The sequence below is a fragment of the Eucalyptus grandis genome, chromosome 10 (assembly GCF_016545825.1).
Source record: "Eucalyptus grandis isolate ANBG69807.140 chromosome 10, ASM1654582v1, whole genome shotgun sequence".
NCBI lineage: Eukaryota > Viridiplantae > Streptophyta > Magnoliopsida > Myrtales > Myrtaceae > Eucalyptus > Eucalyptus grandis.
This window is the reverse complement of record NC_052621.1, coordinates 26113811-26124534: the sequence shown is the minus strand read 5'-3', so window position 1 is coordinate 26124534 and position 10724 is coordinate 26113811. Positions and strand designations below refer to the sequence as shown.

The window sequence follows — 10724 nt, the reverse complement described above, 5'->3', positions numbered from 1 at the left end:
AAAGAAAAAAAAAATCTACTAAAAGAGTGTTAGATTTATCTGTCATTCAAGTCCTATATCCATGAATTTTTTAGTCTTAAAAGTAAAGTACTCTTCCATACTTTGCTTACGTGTGTAATCGACTACTGATAATTGATGAGTGGTGACTCATGAATAACCTAATTTGCATGTTATGCTAATTAAATTTAAAAAAAACTCGAAAAATATGGCATGTGTAATCGAGCTACTGATAATTGATGAGTGGCGACTCGTAAATAAACTAATTTACATGTTATGCTAATTAAATTTTAAAAACTCGAAGAATACAATCAGTATGAGATTGGAAAAGTTCGCACTAAGTCTCTGGATTTAGTAATTCATTAGTTTTCTTTTTGGTGATTCACATTTGGGAAAGTTGCGACACTATCATGTTACTCACATTGCACCAGGATGATCATGAAGGTTGGCATTATATGACAAATGTATGAATAACTATCGGTGCAACAATTACAAGATTGTTCAATATGTTCAACCCGAGTAACATGAAAACACAAGTAACGTGGTGCTTTGATAAAAGATAGGTGTGGGACTTGCCAACTTCCATGATAGAATGCAAATTCTGTGGTTCGAAATCGTTGTGGCGTCCTAAATCTTGTCATTGCCACAGTTCTCACCCTCGGCAGACTCCTATGACCTTACGTTGGGAGTGGTTCGCAATTCACATGCGGCGTGAGGGGAAGGGGACTGCAAGTAGATGCAGCAGTCGCAACGGCAACGACAACAACAGGTGGTCGCTTCAGGGAATGGCCGCTCTGGTCATCGGTGATACCAAAGGAATTGGGTCTCTCTCTCTCCCTCTCCGTCTCTCACCGAACACTTCGTTTTTCTTATTTCGTTGATTTAGATGATCGATTAACTCTTATGGTTTAGGTTGAGAAAAATAACTTCATGATTTAGGCATTTAAAAATTGTCAATTTTGATATATCATTCCTTTATAATAATTTCAGAGATAGTAAGATTGTGCTTGGCCAAGCACTTGTGTATTTCTTGGCCCATCCAAAACAAATTGATCGTAATGATTATAGGTTGCGCCTAGTCCTTAATTACACTAGCCCGAATCAAAATGAATCAGCCGTTTCTGATCCGGACTTTTCTAGCTTAGGCCCGAAATTTCGTGCACCTCTACTTTAACTAGAGATAAGACTTGATCAACCCAGAGTTATGTGGTCAGTATTGCCCGTCCAAAAGCTCCTACATAGCTCAACACTGTGAGCCTATAGGGTCAAGGCATTTGATGCTATTTTTAGATTACTAAAAAGAATTTTCCGGCACGTTTTCAGGCTACGTTATTGAATTTTACTCCCACCATCACACCTCTCACTCATATGACGGCGAAGCTAGTGATAACGTCTACCTTGCTACGGTTATATAAAGCTATATATGTTAATTTCAGTGGTTCTATATTTCCAATGCATCTAGTTTCTCGATTCATACCTTCTCGATCAATCATAATTAATAATGTAGCAAGCAACCTTGGCCAACCACTTGATGCTGTGGTTCTCATGTTCAAATTAAAACATCTCTTTGACCTAGGCAGTGCTATAAAAGGAGGCATTCTTTCACGAATATTATTAACATAGCATTACAAAGACGATTTTGACAATACAATTTCTACGAAACATACTTGGTCAATTTCGTGTTAAGAATTAATAATAAATTACACTTTGGATTTTATGATTTAGCGTTTAGGCATATGGAAAACAGATAGAACATATATGGGAATCAAACTTCGTTTGTCTTGTGTACAAAAAATGTTATATTCTCGGATAATGCTGTTGTAGCATATCATGTTTATTGTTTCCATCATTGCTTCTCAAGTACGTAAATTTTACTCATAGACAATTGCATAAAACAGCTCGAAAGGGAATACAAAGTGGGAGTACGATACTCTCCCTTATATGCGGTCAACAAATGATCGACGTACACATTGAAGCGTATTGCGATGTCGCCATTATTGGTTAATAAACTTCTTTATCCCTGCGACGGCAATGCACGACAAACATCTCAGACACAGAAGAAAGTTACACTCATGCTTTAGGAAAGGAGAAGCCATTGACAGTGAATCCTCCATCGACACAAATGGTCTGCCCCGTTATATAGGAGGCTGCCGGCAAGCACAAGAAGGCCACAAGTGACGACACCTCCTTCGGCTCTCCTGTGCGACCGAGCGGCGCCCTTGCTATTGCCTCCTTATGGTACTCCTCACTACAAAGTAGCTGCGACGACGGATGGGTTAACGTTAGATCACGATGGGAAAAATGATCAAGATGAAAATTTAAAGCCTTGGGACATTAAATTACAGGCTCGGTCAATGGAGTCAGAATAAAATAAGGTGCAACAGAGTTGCTTCTTATGTTGTCCTTAGCCCATTCGCACGCCAAATTCTTGGTCAACTGGTTCATTGCTCCTAACAATGAGTTGAGCAAGTAAGAAACATATGGAATTTGTTTAGCTCCATAGTAAAAGTGTTTAAATAGTTGCTCATGATACTATCAATTCACCTTTTGTGGCTGAATAAATTGATCCGAGGCCGAGTGAAACAATACCGCAGACGGATGACAAGAACACGATGCTTCCGGTTCCCGAAGCCTTGAGAAGAGGATGCGCGAGCTGGCTCAAGTGATAAGCCGATTCGAAGTTAGTAGTCATGATGAAGGAGAAATCTTCCGCCGTGTAATCCACGGTCGGCATTCCACCAGTTGTCCCCAGAGTCCCAACGTTGTTTATCTAACACAAACCAATCCCAAGAAAATGAAAAGCGGAACAAAATCTATCGAAATAAAAGCACAAATCGTGACCTTATCAATGTTGTTATTGGATCCACGGGGTCAAAGACGACCGAGACTTACTAGGATGTTGAGCTTGCCGTCGAAGAGGGAGGACACGGCGAGCATCAGTTTCTCTCGCTCGGATCTTGAGGAAACGTCGCAGGCCGAACCCGCCACTTGGAAGCCCTTACGCTTCCACTCTTTCAAGCATTCATTGAGTTCAGCTTCAGTCCTGGAGCAGGTGTAGACGGTAGCCCCAAGCCCCGCTAATTCCTCAACAATAGCACGCCTAAGCACGGGACGACATTATGACCATTTACCAACTTGTAATTGCAAACGAGAACAGATCAAGCCCTTCTTCTTTGCCAATAGAAGAAGTTGACAGGTGATACATTGGACTGTGCGGAACATTTGATTACACAGGCAATTGAAGTCTAACAGATGATTAAAGCCTTTAAATGCACTGGATCATGACAATCGGAGAATGCAAATTCTACTAGCTAGCGACATGTCTGTGAGCTATTAACATCTAAAGACAACAAAACTTTAAATAAAAAAAATGCATAAACCAAGCCTATCCAGCTACAAATCCTCGAAGTAATTGATCTCTCATCATCTTCATCATATAAAGTTTTGAATGATCATGAAATTAGTTGTCTAGCATTTTATCTATGAAATCGAATATAATCAGATTCAAAAGCACCTGCTATAGTTGAAAGCCCTATCTGACATGCCTGACTTGAATTTTTCGGACCCGGATAGTCCTAAGTTGGCAACTATACCCATTTTGCTATAATAGATATTCCAAAATTAAAAAACACACACACACACACAAAATGGAAATTGTAAAAACAAATAATTTATTTTAAGCACCCTAATCAGTAGTCATATAAGTTTAAGTACATACTCTAAAACACAAATGCAACCTTACCTTCCTCCCAACTTCATCCATGGGTCATTACGAGATCAATTCACTAATTTTACGTGGACGGTTGAGATTTGCTCCAGGTTGGTCTTTAGTTAACATATAAAATTAGTTTGATTGCCATAGGCACAGGATTGACTGTCTTCAAATGCCTAAATTATGATGTTTTTTTTTTCTTAACCTAAACCATGACAGTTGATCGATCATCTAAATGAACAACATAAAAAAGGAAGGAAGTGTTCGAGAGAGAGAGAGAGAGAGAGTCCGAGAGAGAGAGAGAGAGAGAGAGAGAGAGAGAGAGAGAGAGAGAGAGAGAAGAGAGAGAGAGACTACCGCCGGTGACGAGAGCGGTCATTCCTGAAGCGACCACCTATTGTCGTTGTCGCTGTTGCGAGTGTGACATGTACTTGCAGTCCTCTTCCCCTCGGAAGCCATTCTCCCTCTCTCTTTCTCTAAAATTTGATTTTTACTCCCGACTCTTTCTTTGTGCTTTTCTCCCTGACTTCCCCATGTATTATATAAGCTCTTCTATCCAATGCCTGATCAAGAGTTATCGTTTGGCAGAGGGGATTCCCGATCGAGATCCTCACGCCACGTGGGTGTTACAAAATCGCACGTCGATTCCAGAAAAATAACACTTGCAAACAATTCACTAGACAAAATATAGCAATAAAAGAGCAGAATCAGATGAACACACCAGAAAATTTGTTATCGAAGTTTACCAAAACTTGGGCTACGTCTCCACACAGAGGCATTCTGCGAATCCACTAGACTTTGAAAAAGTTGGAATACAACGACGATCTTCTCTCAAGATCAAGGCACAAAGAGATTGAGAACCCTAAAAGGAAATCTAATAGAAAAGACAAAAAGCCCCTAAAAACAAATATTTGACTTCATCTATAATAATCTCCCGCTTGAAGACAAATATACCAAAGCGTCAAGCAACTTTGCATGCATCTTCTTCAAGAAATAGTAGCTGAAAAACTTGTGCCTCTGTGATACTCCTCATCAATCAGCATGGAGTAATACCAATGGTAATAGTACAGAAAATATGCTTCTCTCTGTCTACTACCTTGGTCATCATGTCAGCTGGATTCTTCGAGCCATCAATCTTCTGTAACTTTAACTCATTATCTTTCAATGCTGACCTGATAAAGTAATAACGCTTCTTGATATGTCTAGTCCTTGAGTGATAAGCTGCATTCTTTGCTAAGTGCACTGCACTTTGACTATCACTCCAAAGTGTACTAACTTGCTGTTTTTGATGTAACTCCATATAATCTTGTAACCACATGATTTTCTTGGAGGCTTCTGTGATAGCCACGTATTCTGCCTCTGTTGTCGATAAAGCCACTACTTTTTGTAGTTGAGATACCCAACTCATTGTTGTACCTACAACTGTAAAGACATATCCAGTGGTACTCTTACCACTATCTCGATCACCCGAATGATCTGCATCTACATAACCCTACAACTCTAAAGATGTACCACCATAACAAAGTGAGTAATTAGAAGTACCTGCTAGATATCTCAATATCCATTTAACTGCATTCCAATGCTCTCTACCTGGGTTTTGCATATATCGACTCACAACTCCCACTGCATGTGCAATGTCTGGTCTCGTGCTCACCATGGTATACATCAAACTCCCCACTGCTGATGCATATGGAACTACTGCCATCTCATCTTTCAAAGCCTGAGTGCTTGGACACATATCCTTAGAAAGTTTGAAGTGACTCGCTAGAGGAGTTGCAACCGGTTTTTTATTGTCCATGTTAAATCTCTTTAACACCTTGTTCACATAGTCTTCCTGCGACAACCATAATTTCTTATTTTTCCTTTCCCTGATGATTTTTATGCCTAAAATATTCCTGGCCTCTCCCAAGTCTTTCATAGCAAACTGTAATGATAACATCTTTTTCACTTCTACGATTCTCTTCATATTGGAACTAGCCACCAGCATGTCATCCACATATAAAGAGAGATACACAATGTCACCATCATCATATTTGCAAAAATAAACACAGTGATCAAACTCACAGTGTGCAAATCTTTTTTTTTTTTTTTTGCATGAAACCATCAAATTTTAGGTACCATTGCCACGGAGCTTGTTTCAAGCCATACAAGCTTTTCTTCAAGCGACATACCATGTGCTCCTTACCTTTGACTTCAAAACCTTTAGGTTGTGCCATGTATAGTTCTTCATCTAAGTCACCGTGTAAAAACGTTGTTTTTACGTCTAACTGCTCAAGATGAAATTCCTCCATTGCAACTATACTCAGCAGAACTCTAATTGATGTCATTTTCACTACAGGTGAAAATATCTCGGAGTAGTCGATCCCTTCTTTTTGAGAAAAGCCCTTGACTACAAGTCTCGCCTTGTATCTAATACTACCATCTGCTTGATTCTTAACCCTGTACACCAATTTGTTTAATAAAGCTTTTTTACCCGTGGGCAACTTGGTCAACTCCCAAGTTTTGTTCTAAAATAATGAGCTCATCTCGTCTTTCATAGCACACTCCCACTGCAAGAGAGACGTGTCTGCCTTCGCCTCATCGTAAGTCTCCGGTTCTCCCGAATCTGTAGATAAGACATGGCTCAGAACAGTATTAGTTGATGGATCAAAAATTACCTTTGGCTTTCTCACACGTGTAGACCTTCTCAAGACTGGTACTTCAGGGTCATTCGTTTGCTCCAAATCACTGCGTTCTTCTTGAATTACCTCTTCACTAATAATAGGCTCATCTTGAACCTCTCTTTTAGGTGAACTTTGATCTACTGGAAACATCTTCATGAGCATTGTGTCTAATTCAACATATTCTGGTTGTACTACCTTCTCATGCTCTATCTTTGTCTGACAATCCTTGTACATCTTTTCTTCATGGAATACCACATTGCGACTGCGGATGGCTTTGTTATTCTCATAATCCCAAAGCCTATAACCATACTTGTTGCCACCATATCCAATAAAGATGCACTTCTGGGACTGAGCATCAAGCTTTTTCCTATCCTCCCTGTCAAACAAAGCATATGCAATACAACCAAACACCTTTAGATGCGAATAATTAATCTTTTTACCTGACCACCGCTCTTGTGGTATTTCTCCATCCAACACACTAGATGGACTTCTGTTGATAAGATAAACAGCTGCATCAACTGTGGCAACCCATAAGTGTAGCGGGAGACCCGCGTGTAATCTCATGCATCTCGCACGTTCTAGAATTGTCATGTTCATTCTTTCAGCTACACCGTTCTCTTGAGGAGTTTTAGGAATAGTCTTTAGCCCGTGAATGCCTTCTCGACTCAAATATTCTGCAAATTCTTTACTTGTGTATTCACCACCATTATCGGACTTGAGCTTTAATATGATAACTGTTTCTTTTTCTACCATGGTCTTCCACATTCTGAACATCCCAAATACTTCTGACTTTTCTCTAAGAGCATAGACCCAAGTCTTCCTTGTTGCATCATCAATGAATGTAACAAAGTATCTCTTACCACCATAAGAGAGTTCCTGAGTAGGTCCCCATACATCAGTATGAACCAACTCTAGCTTCTGGCCTTTATTTTGTCGCATATTCAATTGAAAACTAACAGCCTTCTATTTTCTATAAATGCAACTCTCACAAAAATCTAACTCAACTTTTTGCAAACCTGGGAGTAATTTTCTCGAGTGTAACTGCTTTACACCTTTTTCACCAAGATGTCCCAAACGATAATGCCAATGAGTAGACAAATTACCTGTAGGCATTGTAGTTGCAACCATATCACTAATATTGTCTCATTGGAGAAGGTTAGTGTACCCGTACGCTTTCCCTTTGCTACTACTCTTACCCCTAAGGTTATCTTCCACTCTCCGCAGCCAAAGGTTATTACCAAACCTTCTTGGTCAAGTTTACTGGTTGAAATTAGATTTTTCTTTAATTTCAGAATATGCCTAGTTTCACGTAAAACTAGACGTCCTCCACCTGAGATGTTCACAGTCACGGTTCCTTTCCCAACAATTGGACACATGTGGCCGTTTCCCACAACCACTTGTCCAAAATCTCCACTGGCATAATCATCAAATATGTCTCTTTGCGAGGTGCAATGAAAAGAAGCGTCATAATCAATAAACCATTTATCTGTTGTCAAGTCAAACAAGTTATCTAGCAAAGATTCATTGCTAACTATATTAGCACCTTAATTCTCATCATGCTGCTTCTTTTTGTAGGCTCCACACTGAAACCTCCGGTGTCCGGTTTTGTGACAAAACCAACACTCATCTTTTGCAACCTATCTCTTACCCCTTGATTGTGATCTGCCACGACCGCTGAAATTTTCTCTACTTTTACTTCTTCCACAGTTCTCCACTACAAGTGCCGTTGAAGATGTAGATGCAGAAAAATTATATCCACCTGAGACTTTCCTTCGCATCTCTTCATCCATGATACTACTCACAGCATCATCAAGAGTTAAATCATCCTTCATGGTGCTCAAAATTCCCCGCACTGCGGTATTGTAGCTTTCGGAAGAGAACATAAAAATAATAAAGCTTAAAGCTTCATATCTAAATTTATGCTTGCGGATTCCAATTGACCCGTGACCTGCATGAAACTATTAATATGCTCTGCCACAAAACCTCTTTCGGATAATTTCATATTAACTAGTTTCTTTAGCAAAAATACCTGATTTGATGTGGACGGCTTCTCATAATTATTCGTTAGAATATCCATGGCTTCTTTTGCAGTTTTTGCTTTCGTGATGTGGTACCCTGTCTTTTTTGTCAACCCTAGATGAATCGCACCTAATGCTTTTCGATCAAGAATTTTCCATCCGGCTTTTGCTATCGAATCCACTTCCGCCATCTCGGGTTTCCAACCCTCAAGTGGTGCATAGAGATCTTTTTGATAAAGATAATCCTCTATTTGTAGTTTCCACCATCCGAAGTCCTCCCCATTGAACTTATCGATTCTGATTTTATCTTCTGCCATCATGTTTGCTTTCAATCGAACGTCATCGAAAAACCCTCGATGTTCTCGATTAGCCAACCCAAGCTCTAATACAAGTTGTTACGAAATCGCACGTCGATTCTAGAAAAATAATGCTCGCAAACAATTCACTAGACATAATATAGTAATAAAAGAGCAGAATTAGATGAACACACCAGAAAATTTGTTATCGAAGTTCACCCAAACTTGGGCTACATCTCCGCACAGAGGCACTTTGTGAATCCACTAGACTTCGAAAAAGTTGGAATACAACGACGATCTTCTCTCAAGATCAGGGCACAAAGAGATTGAGAACCCTCATCAAGAAAAAACTCACTTTTTTCTTCTCTCTTTTTCTTGTCTCTCTATTTTCTTTTTCAGCGTCTTAACAGCTAGGGTTTTGCCATCGCTAAAAGGAAATCTAATGGAAAAGACAAAAAAGCCCCTAAAAACAAATATTTGACTTCATCTATAACAATGGGAACTGGGAGCCGCTCCTTGCATAAGGTCCTTGAAATCTGCCTAGTGGGAGAACAAAGGCGATGACAAGATTCAGGGCCCCTTGACGGATTTGCATTCAATCATGGAAGCACGCATGTCCCCACGCCTGCCTTTCGCCGAAAGCACCACGTCGACTTGTGTTTTTCAAGTTACACATTGAACAATCTGGTAATTTTTGAAATGATAGTTATTATTCATACAGATGTCATATAATGCCAACGTTCGTGACCGTAGTGCAACATGAGTAATATGATAGTGCCGTGACTTTCCCAAAGATAAACCATCAAAAGAAAAGCTGAAGCATTATTTTCAAAAACTTAACGTGGACTCTTCCTAACTCATACCAACTAGAAGTGTTAATGGACCTAATCGGATTTCCTCATTACCTGACCCAACTTGAACTATAAGAGATATGTGCTCTCTTTGATATGCACTTGACCTAAAATCCATATGATCTGAAACGAAACACTGCTCATAAAAATAAGACACTTGAGCTTTTCACAAACCAATTATATATATGCTAACTAGCGGCAAAACTTTGTGTAACCGGTATAAAGAGGCCGTAAAAATTTGCCAATCAAACTAATTTTACATCTGCTAACTAGTGATAAACCTGTGCCTGTGGCACGATAATAATGGTACCGTATACAATTATCTCAGTCAAAGCTTTTGTAAGATTAAAAGTTGTACTATGAACCATCTTTCAAAAAGCATTTAAAAATGGGGAGAATTACCAAAAAAATCATAAACATATTACAATTGTGCCAATTCAGTCCTAAACTTTTTTTTTTTTGCCAATTTAGTCATAAACCTTTTACAATTGTGTCAATTCAGTCCATCCGGCAAAAATTGGCCGGCTGATGCTGGCGTGGACCGGTGAACGCGACGTGGCATTTTTAATTTTTTTTTTCGAATTTTTAATAGTTTTTTGGAATTTTTTAATTCTTTTTTTTTCCATCATCTTCTTCGCCTCTTGGCTGGCCGGAGGCGAGGGCCGGCGTGGTCAGCCTCGCTGGCCAATGGCGAGGCTCACCCCCACCGGCCAGAGGCAAGGGCCGGTGAGGGCGAGACCCTGCTAGATCTGGCGAGGTCAGCCTCGCCGGCCACTGGCGAGGGCGAGGCCCCGCCAGATCCGGCAGGGCCTCGCCCAGCCAAGGCGAGGGGTTGACCTCGCTAGTGGTCGGCGAGGCTCCTCACCCGCCGTCCACAATGCGGCGGCGATCGGAAGCCGCGAGCTTGCTCGCACTCCGGAGGCGCAATCACAAGGCACGGATTGAGGCGGAGAGAGAGAATGGTTCCAAGCGAGCGCTCGCAACTTCAAACGAGAGAGAGAGAGGGATAGCCACCTGTAGATCCTCCCGTTGAGGAGGTCGCCTCGCCGGCCACTGGCGAAATGTATACATCAATGTTAAGAGATTTCGCCATTATAGGTTCTTTGTCCATGCGATGACTAAGAACGCTGAACTTCTTATGGGAAGAAGAAAGTTGGACTCACGTTACATAGGAAATAAGAAACCAT

The 10724-nt window shown here is 40.4% G+C and overlaps 1 protein-coding gene across 1 annotated transcript; it reads right to left on the bottom strand.

Moving 5' to 3' along the window:
- Window positions 1-1991: 1991 nt before the first annotated feature.
- LOC104423848 (tropinone reductase homolog At2g29290) lies at window positions 1992-3192 on the bottom strand. Its single transcript, XM_039303224.1, has 4 exons — window positions 2890-3192; window positions 2542-2767; window positions 2341-2447; window positions 1992-2256 (listed from the first exon to the last, which is right to left on the bottom strand). The coding sequence occupies exons 1-4, from the start codon at window positions 2932-2934 to the stop codon at window positions 2068-2070; spliced, it is 567 nt and encodes a 188-aa protein (XP_039159158.1). The 5' UTR covers window positions 2935-3192; the 3' UTR covers window positions 1992-2067.
- Between the last annotated feature and the right edge of the window lie 7532 nt (window positions 3193-10724).

Bases quoted from the DNA above. Each gene is read 5' to 3' on its own strand.
- LOC104423848 (XM_039303224.1), bottom strand. From the start codon at position 2,934: ATGCTCGCCGTGTCCTCCCTCTTCGACGGCAAGCTCAACATCCTA. The intron at 2,768-2,889 runs GTAAGTCTCGGT...GGTTTGTGTTAG, and splicing joins ACGGCAAGCTCAACATCCTA to ATAAACAACGTTGGGACTCT. The intron at 2,257-2,340 runs GTAATTTAATGT...CCGTCGTCGCAG, and splicing joins TGACTCCATTGACCGAGCCT to CTACTTTGTAGTGAGGAGTA.